This window comes from Molossus molossus, unplaced genomic scaffold, assembly GCF_014108415.1.
Source record: "Molossus molossus isolate mMolMol1 unplaced genomic scaffold, mMolMol1.p scaffold_m16_p_19, whole genome shotgun sequence".
Classification (NCBI taxonomy): Eukaryota; Metazoa; Chordata; class Mammalia; order Chiroptera; family Molossidae; genus Molossus; species Molossus molossus.
Genome location: NW_023425354.1, coordinates 27,837,733 through 27,853,789, shown reverse-complemented (window position 1 = coordinate 27,853,789; position 16,057 = coordinate 27,837,733). Strand labels below are relative to the sequence as shown.

General features: G+C 51.9%; 1 protein-coding gene across 1 annotated transcript; it reads left to right on the top strand.

Moving 5' to 3' along the window:
* The first annotated feature begins 3,272 nt into the window (after positions 1–3,272).
* Positions 3,273–14,906, top strand: TBX21 (T-box transcription factor 21). The gene is made up of 6 exons (XM_036269213.1): positions 3,273–3,956; positions 12,209–12,363; positions 12,726–12,847; positions 13,377–13,535; positions 13,671–13,732; positions 13,976–14,906. Exons 1-6 carry the CDS (start codon positions 3,466–3,468, stop codon positions 14,592–14,594), a joined length of 1,608 nt encoding a protein of 535 aa, XP_036125106.1. The 5' UTR covers positions 3,273–3,465; the 3' UTR covers positions 14,595–14,906.
* Positions 14,907–16,057: the final 1,151 nt, after the last annotated feature.

Sequence of the window (16,057 nt, the reverse complement as noted above, 5' to 3'; positions counted from 1 at the left end):
ATGTGAGAGAAACACATTGACTGGTTGCCTCCCGCAGGTGTCCCGGCTGGGGCGGGGATCATACCTGCAACCCAGGTACTCACCCTTGACCAAGAATGGAACCTGTAACCCTTTTATATGCAGGCTCCAACCACTGAACTACTAGGGCTCCAACCCTTTTGTAATGTGATCGTATGACTTTTCATTTATTATTATTGTTTTTCCTCAAAATGGAAAGGCACACATTCTTGTGGGCAGAGCACTGGATCAGAGGACCAGGGTTCTTGACTGGCTGTGCCAAGAATGTGGCATGTGAGTTTGATAAGTCAGTTTTCCATATTTACTATGTACCTGTCTCATAACTGTGACCCTCCCATCCTAAACATACTTGTGCATCTTTGCTCCCACCTCACCTGGGCCAGCCTTCTGGATGCTCAGCGGGTTGATGGGATGAGAGAGGGGCTGGGGGGGCAATGATAGGGAAGTTAGGGGATCCCAGGGTGCCTCATCTCCTGCTCCTCCTTCCCACCACTCCAGCCCTGGGGCCTGGGAAGAGGTGAGGTGGCAAGAGGAGGAGGAGGTGTCTTCTTCTCACCCAAGCTGACGGAGGGGAGGGACTGGCAGTGGTGACACCAGGGCCACTCAGCCCCTGCTTTTCACAAGCACTTTCTTGGGTGGAAGAAATTGGAGGGAGGAGAAGGAGGAATCTGTGCTTAATGAGCCAGATTGTAAGACCCTCTGACAGTCCATCAGGTGGTAGGGATACCACCCCAGCCACCCTCTTCCTCCAGGGACATGTCCCCAGGTCCACCTGATTCTGTCCTAATCTCTTCGTCCCCAGAAAGCTGGGTAGGAGCTCTGGGCCATCCTGTTCAGAGGCGGGGGGGTGGATCACTTGACCTGAGGATTAGTGTGGAAGGGAAGGGGGGACAGCAAGGGAAGAACAAGACTCCATTTGGCCTTCCACAGCCAAGCACTTAGCAATAGTTCCCCACAAAGAGGTGTCAGCCTTCAACAGTCTCATGTCTCCTGGGGACAGTCATGCAGGGAAGTCTTACTGAAATCTTGCATGTTTCCCAAAAAGTAGCCAAGGATCCCAAGGTTACCCTCTCTTTCAAGCAATGCTGCCCCACTTGGAACAACAGGCAGAAACTTCCCCCGTCCTTAAAGCAAGGGGAAATGATGGGTAAAAGGGTGGGAGGCGGCCTGTCCTCAGTTCTGGTGTTGTCGTATATCTGGCCTCCATTCTCAGGGGATGTACTGATTTTCTCTTCCCCCACCCTCCCTGGGTCATGCCCGCCCCCTGGGGTCCCCAGCTTTGCCTTCACCTGCCAACCTGCCTCTTGGTTCAGCTCTAGTTGGGAGCAGAGAGTCCCCCTGGACGCCTAAGGGTGAAGCCCTGTTGGGCTGGGACAGAGATATAAAGATGGGGCCAGGCCCCAGGGGAGAACTGAAGAGGGCTGGGGAGGCGGGTGAGAGGAAAGGTCAGCCTTTACCAAATGAAAGTATTTTTCAGAACACTCTTTAAAATGTAAATCTTTATCTATATATTGACATGCAAAAAATTCCATGACACCTTGTGGAGTAAAAAAGAAAAACACATTACAAAGCAGCATGCGTGGTGTTTATACAAGAATATGTATGTGTGTAAATTTGGGGTGATTTATACAGTCCTGATTTTACTTTTACTGCTTAAATTTTCTATATTGTTGTTGTTAATTTTTACCTGAGGATATTTTTTCCCCATTGATTTTAGATAGAGTGGAAGGGAGGGAGGGAGGGAGGGAGGGAAAAAGAGAGAGAGAAAAAAACATCGATGTGAAAGAGACACATTGATTGGTTGCCTCCTGCACGACCCTGACTGGGGCCTGGGATTGAACCTGCAACCCAGATACATGCCCTTGACTGGAATTGAACCCGAAACCCTTTGGTCTTTGGGCCCACGCTCTAACCACTGAGCAAACTGGCAAAGGCTACATGAGTACGTGTGTGTGTGTGTGTGTGTGTGTGTATTTTTTTCCCATTGATTTTTAAAGAGAATGGAAGGGAAGAGAGAGAGAGAGAGAAAGAAACATCGCCTCCTGCACGCACCCCGACCAGGGCTAGGGATCGAACCTGCAACCGAGGTACGTGCCCTTGACCGGGAATCGAATCAGAGACCCTTCAGTGCACGAGCTGATGCTCTAATCACTGAACAACGCTGACCAGGGCTGTTTTATCTTTATATACAGGAAAAGTCCCAATGATGCTATTTTCAATTGGGGTGAAAAGGATAGTTTTTATCATTAAAGGACTATAACTACATTAGTCAAGAGAAAAGGAAAAATAGAGACAGAAAAGCCATAGTCCTATCACCTGAGCACCCCTTCAGTACACATGGCGGGTTTCTTTCCTGTTAGCTGGCTTCTGCGTCTGTTCAAAGCAGCTTTTCCATCTAGATGTAATGATGGATTGGAAGGTGCTGCACGGGTACCCCTTCAGCCCCTCTGAAAAGAAGATCTTCTACTGAGGCACTTGAGGCTGACTTTCAGACAAAGGAAATGATTTTCCCGGGTCACACACACCTGAGTGACAGGCAGAGCCAGTCCAGAGAGTATGAGCACTGACAGCCCAGTGCTAGTTAGAGTGCCCTTCTAGTGCCCCTGGTGCCATGCCCAAGCCAGGGAGCTTTTGTGGGCCCAGCCTGGCCCAGGGCCCTGCAAGCCAAGGTTGCTGTGGGATGTGTTCCTCAAGGAACCAGGTTCCAGGTCTGCCCTGGGCCTCGAGGGACAGGATGCAGCTGACACAGCCCACCTGGGCCTCTGGCAGTGAGAAAGCGCAAACACTTCGGGCAAAGCCACTTAGCACAGAGCCTGGGTACAGTGGGCATCCGTTGAACGTTCATGGTGGAAGTGGCACTGAGCCTGCAAGTGCTGCGAGAAGGTCCATTGGGTCTCATCTGAGGCATCACGGAAGGCTTCCCGTAGGAGGGGGCCTTTGAACTGAGCCTTCAAAAGTGGGGGGGATTTCTATGAAGGTCCAGAGAAGAGAAACGGGCTGGCGTTTCAGGTAGATGGGCTGATTCTCTCAGAAGGCAAAGTCTGTAACTGCAATCGAGGCGCGCGGGGACTCGCCGGTCTACACCGTGGGGGCCTTCCAGTTCTGGTCGCCCGCGTACAATTTGTCAAGTATTAGCCACGAGGGGGCGGGGTGAGGCGGGGCGGGGCCGAGGTGGCGGGTGTGTGGAGCATCCAGAGAGCTTCATAAAGCCACAGCAAAGGCGCCGCGAAGCTGGTGACAGCGGCCTGCTAGAGAGGGAGCCCGGGAGCTGCCGCGCGCCCGCCAAACGGGGCGCAGGACCCAGGCGTCCGAGTCCCGATTCCGGTGGGGCCCCCGCCCCCGGGGCCCCCGCCCCGCCCCCGCCCTCCAGACCCGGACCCTCTGGGCCGCCCCCGCGCGAAGGGGGCTGGCCCTCGACGGCCGCAGCCAGGTGCCCTCCCGCCCCGTATGGGCATCGTGGAGCCGGGCTGCGGAGACATGCTGACGGGCACCGAGCCGATGCCAGCGAGCGATGAGGGCCGGGCGCCGGGCGCCGACCCGCAGAACCGCTACTTCTACCCGGAGCCAGTGGTGCAGGACGCGGCCGAGCGTCGCGGGGGCGCCAGCCTGGGGGCGCCCTACGCCGGGGGCGCCCTGGTGTCCGCCCCACCGGGCCGCTTCCTCGGAGCCTACGCCTACCCGCCGCGACCCCAGGCCGCCTGCTTCCCCGGGCCCGGCGAGCCCTTCCCGCCGACGCCGGGCGCCGAGGGCTACCCGCCCGGGGATGGCTACGCGGCCCCAGACCCGCGCGCCGGGCTCTACCCGGGGCCGCGCGAGGACTATGCGCTGCCGGCCGGGCTGGAGGTGTCAGGGAAGCTGAGAGTCGCGCTCAACAACCACCTGTTGTGGTCCAAGTTCAACCAGCACCAGACGGAGATGATCATCACCAAGCAGGGACGGTGAGTGAGGCGCGCGCCGCAGCGCCCGCCGCTTGCCTCGGTCCAGCCCGCCTGGAGCCCGGACGCGTGTTTTTATGTTTCTCTCTCTCTCTCTCTCTCTCTCTCTCTCTCTCTCTCTCTCTCTCTCTCTCTCTCTCTCTCTCTCTCTCTCTCTCTCTCTCTCTCTCCTGTCTAGACTTGCTAGTGTCTCCGTGCCCCACGCTGTTTTGATTTAGGTTTTAGAGAGAAGGAGAGGGGCTGGTAGTGAAAAGTTACCGGGGTTGTTTACTCCGGGAGATGACACTAACGGGCAGACTCAAAAGAGGGATGGATGAGAGTGGTTTAGAGGTTCACCCAGAATTGGTGCGTGCCCCCCTCTCGGCCTGAGTCCGGGTAGCAGTAGGCAGAGGGGTTGCTAATACTGTATGTCTGACAGGTCAAGACACCTCTTAGCCCTTGTGTGTGGGGACTGGAGAGGGAGGGCAGAGTCTTGCAATGTAACCGGCACTAACCCAGCGCTCATCTTTGGGGGCCCCTGGTGCCCACCTCACCCAGCCTCTTGCTGCTGCTGTTCACAGGTCAGTTTTGGGAGGGGTGGTAAGACTAGGATTTAGTGACATGGAGACACGGTCGCCAAGTTTCCTTTCCGGTAGTACTTTGAGTTCATATATCTGGTGTGTGTGTGTGTGTGTGTGTGTGTGTGTATGTGCAAGTGTGTTGGGGGATTGGTGAAGTGTGTGTGTGTGTGTGGGGGGGCACAGATCCCTTCCAAGAACAGGCTGCTGCTGGAGGGCACAAATGCCATGGGCCCAAGCAGGCGAAGCTAACCCATGGGTCCCAGCTGGCAGCCAGTCCCATATTCCGTACCCTTTGAGTTCTGTCCCCTGAGACCCTGTCCACATATTCACTGGTCCATCCTGAGGAACCCATGGCTTAGGGCCCCCTGGGCTCAGTATATGAAGGGTAGGGTTTGGGGCCGGGTGTGCTGTTTCCGGAGAGAGCCTCCTGCGTGGGGAAAGAAAGAGAAACCTGCGACTTATGTGGTATTTGTTTAGTAAGCAAGACTCTGAGCAGGCCCTGCCTGTGTCTGGCATGTGAGAGTGTGCACCCACCTTTCTCAGGAGGGCCCATGTGGGCAGGGACCAGCAAGTACCTGTCTGTGGAGGGGCTGTGTCATCAGTGGACCTGGGAAGTTTTGAAGAAGGTACATGAAGTATGGGGTTTGAGCAGAATGAGGGGAGAGGCCATACTGGGCCTGGGGTTGGCATTCAATCTGGGTATCACTGGAACATTCTTCCCTCCTGATTACTTCTGTGGGGTGGCCTGGGATTGAGGGACCTGCCCACCCACCACAATTGGTTCAAGTTGCTGAGCTGTTCCTCTTTCCCTGGGATGGCCCCAGGAAAGTTGGCATTTTCTTCAATGGCATGACCTTCATCTCCTAAGCCTTCTAATAATTCCTCTCTGCTCTCCCCAACCCTAACCCTTCTGGGTACACCCAGGCACAACCCAGGCTTCTAGTCCCACTGTGTCTGAATTGGAGGGGACCCAGAAGATTTTGTCCAGTCCCCTCCTTGCACAGACAAGGAAATGGGCCCAGAGACAGAGACTCTTGTGAGATTACACAGCACACCCGCCTCTGGCAGAACTGGCACCAGAAATCAAATGGTATCTGCCTGAGTTTCTCCCACGGCCAGGAGCAAAAACAGCACCCACGCTGTCCAAGGGCCTTGACGCATTCAGAGTGCTTTCACTTCCATTATTTCTCTGTGCGCTAGATAGGTCAAGCGGTCTCCCCATTACACAGCTGAGGGCACTGAGGCGCAGGGATAGTAGGTAGCTTACATTCCGTCACGCAGAGATCTGAACTTGGGCCTCCACCCTGTTGTGTGGTCAGGAAATCTTCCCACCCTAGAGCCTGGGTTCCCACACACCCTGCTGTCAGGCCCCAGCCCCTCCAGCCCCGAGAGATGGGGTGGATGGACCATCAGCCAGAACTTCAGGAACCTGATGGGTGCTGGGCCAGCTCTGGTCTGCCCACAGGTTGTTTAGGGAGGTGTCTCGGGGGATGCATCTCCGAGTGTGGGTCCCTCATCTCTGCTCCTACGGCCTCCTTCTTTCTTTTCTGTTTCTGCTAAATAATTCTCTCTTGACAAGTTTTGTTGTCTCCTTTTTAGATCCATACACTTACTTTTCTTTTAATTATGAAAAATTCCAGTATAGTTAACTCTCAAACAATATGGGTTTGAACTGAGTGTCTTAACTTATACATACACCTCTTTCTTTTCAATGAATACTGTAAATGCATTTACTCTTCCTTATGATTTTTTTTTTTAGTAACATTTTCTTTTCTCTAGCTTACTTTATTATAAGGATACAATATATACCTATAACATAAAATATGCATGAATTGACTGTTTATGTTATCCATTAGGCTTCGGTTACTGGTCAACAGTAGGCTATTAGTAGTTAAGTTTTTGGGGAGTCAGAAGTCATAAGTGAATTTTCAACTGCATTAGGGTTGGCGCCCTTAACCCCTGTGTTGTTCAAAGGTCAACTGTATATACAAAAGTAAAGTGAAAAATGTAATGGACCTCCATCTACCCATACCCAGCTTCAACAGTTGTCCACTCTGGTCCAATCTTGTCTCTTCTTTATCCTCACTCACTTCACTTCTACCCCTCTGGTCTGCAACTGTATTAGTGATAGTGTAAAGAATTAGTAAATCTGCCCTGGCCGGTTTGGCTCAGCGGTTAGAGCCTCGGTACGCGGGCCGAAGAGGCCCGGGTTCAGTTCCCGCTAAGAGCACGTACCTCGGTTGCAGTTTGTCCCCGGCCCTGGTTGGGGTCGTGTGGGTGGCAGCCACTCGATGTGTCTCTCTCACATCGATGTTTCTCTCTCTTTCTTCCTCTTTCTCTCCCTTCCACTCTATATCTCAAGATAAAGTACAAAAATGTCCTCGAGTGAGTATATAAAAAAAGAGAATTAGTAAATCCTAGACACAATTTTATTTTATGCTTAAAAATTTCTTTATGGACCTCTAAAAATGGCTTTTAAAAAATAAACACAAGCCCTGGCCGGTTTGTTCAGTGGTTAGAGCGTCAGCTTGTGGTCCAGAGAGACCCGGGTTCGGTTCCCGCTACGGGCACATACCTGGATTGCAGTTTGTCCCCGGCCCTGGTTGGGTCATGCAGGAGGTAGCCATCGATGTGTCCCTTTCACGTCGCTGTTTCTCTCTCTCTCCTTCCCTTTTTGCTCTATCTGAACAAAAAGTGAAAAAAATGTCCTCGAGTGAGGATAAATAAATAAATAAAAAATAAAAATAAACACAAGCCCTAGCCAGTTTTTCTCAGTGGTTAGAGCATAGGCCCAAGGACCAAAGGATCATAGGTTCAATTCCTATCAAGAGCATATACCGGTTAGGGTTCGAGTGGGAAGCAACCAATCGATGTGTTTCTTTCACATCGATGTTTCTCTTTTTCTCTCTCTCTAAAATTCAGTGGGGCTCAGCCAGTGTGGCACAGTGGATTGAGCATCATCCCATGGAGGTCTTGGTTTGATTTCCGGTCAGGGCACATGCCTGGGTGTGGACTCAGTCATAGTGGGGGGCGTGCAGGAGGCAGCCGATTGATGTTTCCCTCTCACATTGATGTCTCTATCACTCTCTAAAAATAAATAAATAAAATAAAAAATCAATGGAAAAAATATCCTCAGGTGAAGACTAACCAAAATAAAATAAAATAAAATAAAAATAAACACACCATTAGCAAACCTGAAAAGAAATGCCTGAATGTCATCAAAATGTCCTGATTGTTTTATAAGCATGTACGCGTGCATGTATGTGAATGTGTTTTACAATCCTTACACGTCTGATCACCCCGAGGGACTGCTTTCGGACACTACAGGCTCCCTTTTGGAAGAGAGTAGAGGTCTCTCACCATATCTTTTGATTCCTCCCTTTGGATCAGGCCTCAGGAGCCCCATGGTGAGGTGACTAGGACAGAGGACACACCACCCCCAGTTCAGTCCCATCAGCCCTGAATCACCCCATATCTGAGCTTGGGCTCCAGTGATCTGGGACATTGGTGGCCATTTTTTTCTGCCACTGGCTTCTGGAAAGCTAGAGTTGGGCTCAGAGAACAGCACCCTTTCTGTGCTTCTGTTTTGGCAGGCTGGCCTGTCCCTCCGTGTGTTCCAGTGACCTGCCAGTCACCACCACATCACCCACGGCCTTCTTCCTTTTTGAAAAATCCTTCCAGCCTCAGGCCCACCCACAGCCCTACAGCCTTTTGCATTGAGCTGACTCACTTGCTCCCAGATCCTTCCTCTCCCTCCCACCCTAGTCCCACCCCTCAGTATGGACCAGCGACAGTCATGCTGTCCTCCAGGGGCAGGAACAAATGGGGGAGGGGGGCGGGGGCGCACAGTGATTCCAGCTCAGGGACTGATCCTGGCTGCTCAGATGGAGCTGGGAGGGGGATATTGAGGGCAAACTGATTGACTGGCTAACTGGAGACTTTGATGTTCAAGTTTGTGTGTTAGTGGAGACTTGGGGTGCCTGATGGTGTCCAGCCCAGACCTGTGTTGTGTTTCTGGGTGGCACCGTATTTGTGCTATGAATGTGTTGGCGAGCATATAAGAGTTGACGGTAGATATTCTCAGTAGAGGAAGAGAGAGGCTGGTGTCTGGGTGTGGGTGTGTGGGTGTACATTAATTGCTGGCAATCCCCACTTTTCTGGGTGAGATTAGTTGATTATTATAATTAAGATAACTTTGGGTAGTTCTGTTGTTAAGTAGCTCACTTTGCGTTTGTGTGTGTATGTGTGAAGTAAGGGGTTGATAAAACAATCTTGGTCCCGTACAATCCTCTGTCGCTGGCCTCACGGCCGTTGTGGTTTTTCCCCTCTCTACATTTCCAATTCCAAGAACTTTATAAATCTTTCAAAACATTTTTAGATTTAAGGCTGCTTTAGTTTGGGCTGACTGGCTTTCGTTCTCCTAGGGCAGGTGAAAAGCGCTTGGCTTTCTGTTCGGCCGTTTGCTAATGGCCGTTTGATTTCTATTAAGTGGGTCTGAGGCCGGTGGGAGGGGGAGACCCCCTGATTGGGAGTGCATTTTGCATTTTGATATGGACAACGCATGGCCAGAGAACCCTCCTGAAAGGTGGTACCAATTTACACCCCCACCAGCAGTGTACAAGAGGACCCGTTTCCCCAGGCTCATCAGCATTACATAGATATCACTAATTTTGAAACATTTTGCCAACAGGATGGACAAAAACTGTCTCCTTTTAATTTGTACTTAGCGGCAGTGAATTGGAGCATGTCAGAGGTGTTTGGGATCGGGGGAGGATACAGTGACACTGCAGATATCTCTAGGCAGGATGGTCTTTAGGGGCACCAGAGGAATCTGGGGTCTTGGACCCTGTCCCCTGAGAGCAGAATGATCAGTGGTTTTTTAGGGGGGTCTCAGTTGGGCACCAGACCCATCTTTACTCCCTGTTCTTTCCCAGCAAGGTGTCATGTAAATCAGGGTCTATTTTGGGATTCCAGCTGGTGGTGATTCTAGACTTTTAGGGTGAAATTGAGACCTCCCTTCTCCTCTCCCCTTCACCCATCCTCTTCCTGTGTCCTCCATTTCCCTCTACTAGTGACAAAGGAAACGGAGGGACAGAGACCGCAGCCTGTGCTCTGCAGTCGGGGGCTGGCTCTGCTGTCCCACCACGGAGTCATCACCAACCCTCTTCAAGCCGCGTTTTCTTCAAGTACAAACTGGGAAATAACATTTTATATCTCAAAGGACGGGTTCAATGAACTGGCTGCTGCATAAATAGAGGCTGAATGAACATGTGCCATTCTCTCCTTTATCCCTGCAAGTTTGGACAGGAACCCGAGACCACATAGAGAACATGTGAGGGCCTGACCACCGTCATAGAATGAGTTGGTGGTAGGAACGGATAAATATTCTGTCACCCTCCAGTGCTCAAGGCCTCATTCCTAACCTTCGATTTCTCAAGTTGACTGGCCTGCCAAGCCCCTGGGACCCAGGGCGTGGGACTGGGATGCTGGACTCCTGCTCAGGGTCCTTCAGCCTGGCCAGAGGGCTTTGACAGCTCTGGCCTGGAAGAAAGTGGGATGGGGTGGGATGGGAGAACGGGGTGAGCTGAGTTTCACATCTTTTGAACTTCTTAAGAGCGGTCAGAGAAAAGATGGACAGGAGTTATTATCTCCACTTATGGGTGAAGAAACTGAGAGTTGGTTTGACAATTAACTTATCCAGTGTCACAGGGCTGCTAAGTCTCTTGATCTCAGCCCAGGAGAGTCTGAGGAAGACCGGAATCTGATAATGCCCTCCTGTGAGACCTCCCCAGGGTCATTATGGGTGTTTCTCTGGGACCCTCTGGGGACTGGGATCCACCCAATCGTGTTCCTAGGGCCCTAGAACTCTTTCCCCCAGGCTTCCTGACTTGGTCTTTCTTCCTATCTATGGAACTTCTCATAGGCGGAGGGGAGACATGTGGGAATGAAAAATAATTCTGATGACGGTAACTCTGACATCCTGAAAACTCTGCTCGTCCTGCATATGTTAGAAGAGAAAGGGTATGTCACTGGAGATGACGATGGCTCGTGCTGGTAGAGGTGCTGGTTGTCGTGATGGTGGTGATGGTGGAGGGGGTATCGTAGTGATGATGATAGTGGAGTTGATGGTTGTGGTGATGGTTGAGGTTTGGTTGTAGTGATGGTGGAAGTGCTGGTTGTAGTGATGGTGGTGATGGTGGAAGTGTTGGTTGTGGTGATGACAGTGATGGTGAAGTGGATACTGTGGTGGTTGTAGTGGTGGTGGTAATATAATGGTGGAGGGGATAAAATAATGGTGCCACGGAGGTGATGGTGGTGGTGACGGGGGCGGTGATGGTGGAGGTATTTGTTGTAGTGATGGTGGTGATGGGACAGTGGTAAAGGGGCGGTGATGGTGGAGGTGGCGGAGATGGCTGTGGTATGGGAGTGCTTCTTTCTCTGAATTATTACCCTGGCACAATAATGCAGCATTCCGACACCCACTTCCCCACTTTCCCTGAAAACCACGAGCATGAGGACTGTCTGAGTCCTCTTTCAGGTAGATGGAAAGCTCCACCTAGGACTTTAGCTACTTTTCTGGAGGCCCAGGCCTGGAGAAGGCCATACTACAGACATCAGGCCCAGGAGGATGGGGCAGGAAGAGCTCGTGGTTGGGTGCCATGCGGCTAGGAGTACGTTAACACCGTGAGAGCCACAGTGGAGAAAATGGATGTCAGACTGAGGCCAGACTAGGGCTCGGGGGTCTGTGGCTCGAGGACTTAGTGGGAACTGCCTGTGGGGGGCTGTCTTGAGGCTTTAGTCCCCTCGAGGAAGCAAACTAAGGTTACAGACAGTGGTGTGCAACTAATGTCTTGCAACTGACCCTCTGAAAGAAAAACATTTTTAGAAGCCCTGATTCATAGTGTTTGCTGATTTCCGTGGTATAAATACTCCGATGGTGGCTGATTTCAAACTACCCACATGGTATTACTGAATGCGGAACTGGGAAGAGTCATGGATTAGGGCATATTGTCTAGATTTCCACATACAGATACAATAGACGTAAATATACTCAACAGCAGAGACGATAGGAAATGTAGTGAAAGATTTGGGAAGTGATGATTTTTGAGTATTTATTGCCTTGGTTTATAATGTACAGGGTGGCCCTGGCCAGTTTGGCTCTGTGGACCAATGAGTCGCAGGTTTGATTCCGGTCAAGGGCACATACCTCGGTTGCAATTCGTCCCCGGCCCTGGTCAGGGGTCATGCAGGAAGCAGCCACTTGATGTGTCCCTCTCACGTCGATGTTTCTTTCTCTCTCTCTCTCTTCCTCTCTGTCCCTCTCACTCTATCTGAACAAAAATGGAAAAATATCCTCAGGTGAGGATAAAAAAATACACACACACACACATAGTATAGGGTGGAGCAAAAATAGGTTTACAGTTGTTCATGTGAAAAATAACATAAGAACAAACTGTTTCGCGTACTCACAACTATAAACCTACTTTTGCCCCATCCTGTATTTCATTGTGAGTTTATATAACTTAATTTTTAAATTTGGCTATTTAACAAATGGCTGGCAGACTTCCCGAACATGTCCAGTTGGCTCTTGTGAGGGTGGAAGCTGACTCCACACCAGTGATGGTCTTTGCTCATGGTGTGGCTGTCTGAGGGGTGGGGCTGGTGGACATCGCTGGGTTGCTTTGTTCTCCCCAGACGGATGTTTCCATTCCTGTCATTCACTGTGGCTGGGCTGGAGCCCACCAGCCATTACCGGATGTTCGTGGACGTGGTCTTGGTGGACCAGCACCACTGGCGGTATCAGAGCGGCAAATGGGTGCAGTGTGGAAAGGCCGAGGGCAGCATGCCAGGTATGTGCCAGCTTGGGGGGAGTGGGCACTCTTTTTCTCCAAGACTGGGCGCCCCCTGGTGGATCCAGGAGGAACCTCTAAGCTCCAGCACCTGGGAATTGAATTTCCCACCCCACCCCACCCCATCCTTCCTATCCTGCGTCACCCCTTCCCACTTCTCCCTTCCATTCTGCTTATCATCTCTCTTCTACTTTGCTCTGACCTGTCTTCTGCTCTGTCCTCTGCCCACACCTCCCCTTTCCCTGCCTCCTCTGGTCCTCCTCCTGCATCCTTTTTGATATTCCCTTCAGAACAGGCAAAGAAGGCCCACATCACTGTGGGTCTGCCCTGGGCTGCGTGCCAAACAGGTTAACTGTCCACAGGAAACCGCCTGTACGTCCACCCAGATTCCCCCAACACTGGAGCTCACTGGATGCGCCAGGAAGTTTCGTTCGGGAAACTAAAGCTCACGAACAACAAAGGGGCCTCCAACAATGCCACTCAGGTAGGACTTGTCCCCGAGGGCTAGTCCTGTCCCCGCCCCCTGGGACAGAGGCCACGGGGTGTCCTGCAGGCTGATACTGTTTTTGTCAGAGTCACTTTTCTTCCTCTCTGACTCTGTCTGTTCCTACCCACCATGAGGGGAAGAAGTAGGAAGAAACTGCATCTCAGGGCACACAGAGTGTCACTTTCAGGCTGACACAGGCCAAGCCAGGCTGGGGGGTTTCTCCACCAAATTCCAGGCTGCCATCACTAGGGTACCATGCCGGGCATAGAGTTGGTACCTGTGGTCCCAGGGAATGGATGTCCTGAAAAGCCCTGTTTGTGCTAATATCTCGGTCACAGTGGACATCTGGGGATAGGAAATGGGGCAAGAGGGTAGAATTGGTTCCTCCAGGGGCCTGGGGACTGGAGTTGGAAGGCCTGGGAGAAGTTACATGGTGTCAAAAAGGGGAATGGACGTGATGACCTCAGGGTGGGGGATCCTTCAAACTCCCTCCTCCCCACCCCACAACCTTCTTGCTCTCTCTCAGATGATTGTGCTCCAGTCCCTCCATAAGTACCAGCCCCGGCTGCACATCGTCGAGGTGAACGATGGAGAGCCAGAGGCGACCTGCAATGCTTCCAACACGCATATCTTTACTTTCCAAGAAACCCAGTTCATCGCCGTGACTGCCTACCAGAACGCCGAGGTGAGGCTGCCCCAGGAGCTGAGGGTGGGCCTGAGCCTGGGGCGGGGAGGGCCGGGCAGGGAGACTGGGAGAGATTTTTGAAGTTTCCTAGCCCCACACTCAGAACTCAGGAGACTCTTTTTCCCCTCTCTCTAGATTACTCAGCTGAAAATTGATAATAACCCTTTTGCCAAAGGATTCCGGGAGAACTTCGAGTCGTAAGTGCCACTGGTTTCAACTCACCTTTGCAGAGGCCTCCTCTTGCTCCCTCCTGAGACCAGGCCCCCAGACGTGTGCTCAGCACATTTCTTTCTCTGCCCCTGAGGATGGAAGAGCTGGGATGGGTGCTGGAGGGTGGGTGGGCCAGGAAAGAAGGATTCAGGGTGGGTGGGGCAGCAAGCAGGCTCATGAGTGAGCGGTACTGCTCCTGACCCCTGTCTTCTTGCCTCCATTTTTTTTAGCATGTATGCATCTGTTGACACCAGTGTCCCCTCCCCGCCTGGACCCAACTGTCAGTTGCTTGGGGGAGACCACTACTCTTCACTCCTGCCCAACCAGTATCCTGTTCCTAGTCGTTTCTACCCTGAACTTCCTGGCCAGGCCAAGGATGTGGTTCCCCAGTCTTACTGGCTGGGGCCCCCCCGGGAACATAGCTACGAGGCCGAATTTCGAGCAGTCAGCATGAAGCCTGCATTCCTGCCCTCGGCCCCTGGGCCTACCGTGTCCTACTACAGAGGCCAGGAGGTCCTGACACCTGGAGCTGGCTGGCCGGTGGCCCCCCAGTACCCTCCCAAGATGGGTCCGGCCAGCTGGTTCCGCCCCATGCGGACTCTGCCCATGGAGCCTGGCCCTGGTGCTTCAGAGGGGCGGGGGCTAGAGGACCAGGGCTCCGCCTCCTTGTGGACTGAAATCACCCCGCTCCGACCGGAGTCCGGGGATTCAGGACTGGGCGAAGGAGACTCTAAGAGGAGGCGTGTGTCCCCCTATCCTTCCAGTGGCGACAGCTCCTCCCCTGCTGGGGCCCCTTCTCCTTTTGATAAGGAAACTGAAGGCCAGTTTTATAACTATTTTCCCAATTGAGCAGATGGCATGATGAAAGGAACAGAAAGAGCGTTATCAGGTTGGAGGACACCAACTAATGACAACAGACTCAGGACTGAGTGGTCCCCAGTTTCCTCCGATCCTTCTCCTTTGGTAGTTGGTGGAGAAAGAGGGGGGCCAAAATGGATTCTGGGGTTCACTGGCTGCTCCTTGGCCCGTGGTGAACCCTGAAAGGAGTGTTCCCTCCCCTTCCTGTGCCCTAACTACAGTCATTTACCTGGTGCTGCTTCTGGCTGTGGGTTCCCAGCTGGAGAACAGAAAACAGAGCAAGCCGGTCCCGGACACAAAGAAGCATCCTCTCTTCTGGGTGGGCGGGTGGGGGGTTCAGGCGGGGAAGTAGAGACTCACTTCTCTTCCTCTGCAGAGGAACTTTCAGCATTTTTATTTGCGTGTTTGTTAATCCCTGATCTGAAAATAAAGGTACATGGATTTTCTGACAGCCAGCCAGCCAGGGTCAGGGAGAGGACTCAGGTGACTTTGGGCAGCTGGCCCGGGCCCCACCCACTCAGAGAGCCCCTCCCGAGGGAGGGCCTGGGAATGGGAGGGATGGTCCCATCTCAAGAAGCAAGGTCCTGGGAGGGTTGATTATGTGTGCGCGCGCTTTTTTCTTTTTCTTTTTTGGAATAAGGCGGCTATTTATTGTACAGAGAGTGGTGTCTGGATATATTTCTTTTGTCTTCATCACTTTCTGAAAATAAACATGAAATTGTCAAGTGTATCCTGCTTGGCGCCCGGGTGGGGACATGGGACATGGGGACTGCACTGGGCTCTGGAACAGAACCTGAACGTCCGAAGAACCTGTACCCATTAGAAACCTGAAGTGTCTTGATTCAGGGGATAAACTGAGTTAGAGCAAGAACATATGTCCTACCCTCAGTGCTCAGATTGATTGTAGATGCGTCTTGGGACAGAGAACCGCTCCTGTGTGTACATCCTGAGTTTCGCCGTATTGGAGGAGGGGCGTGGGGCCAAGGCCAGCGGACAGGACTTGGGTGGGGGTAGTGGATCTGAGGGGAAGGACGGCCTTGATCCCTCTTTGCATTTGTAGCAACTTGGTTCTCTATCTTCATGTTAGGGTTGTTCAAAGATTAAAGGAGTAAATGTAAGTTGGGCCACATGAAGCTGCTGTTTCTGTAGGTGAAGAACAGCCAAATATTGGCAATTTCATATGATTCCACCTAACCCATGTGAAGGGTTTAGAACAGTGCTGGGTAAATAGTAAGTGCTGGGTAAATTATTGTTATTCCTGCTATCATTCTCTAGTGCTGTTTCTCTCTCTTTATACAGAGACAAATTGTGTTTGATGCATCCTTCTTTTAAAGAATTTAAGCAATGCAGAAAAACATAAAAACAGCAATAATGATCCCAAATCTTACCACCCATCAATAATTATTAACATTAGATGGGTTAGAATCTAACGGTTCTCAACATGTGGGTCGAAC

Excerpts from the sequence above, each read along its gene's own strand:
- TBX21 (XM_036269213.1), top strand. The coding sequence starts at position 3,466 with ATGGGCATCGTGGAGCCGGGCTGCGGAGACATGCTGACGGGCACCGAG. Across the intron at positions 3,957-12,208 it reads ATCATCACCAAGCAGGGACG|ACGGATGTTTCCATTCCTGT; the intron begins GTGAGTGAGGCG and ends TGTTCTCCCCAG. Across the intron at positions 12,364-12,725 it reads GGCCGAGGGCAGCATGCCAG|GAAACCGCCTGTACGTCCAC; the intron begins GTATGTGCCAGC and ends AACTGTCCACAG.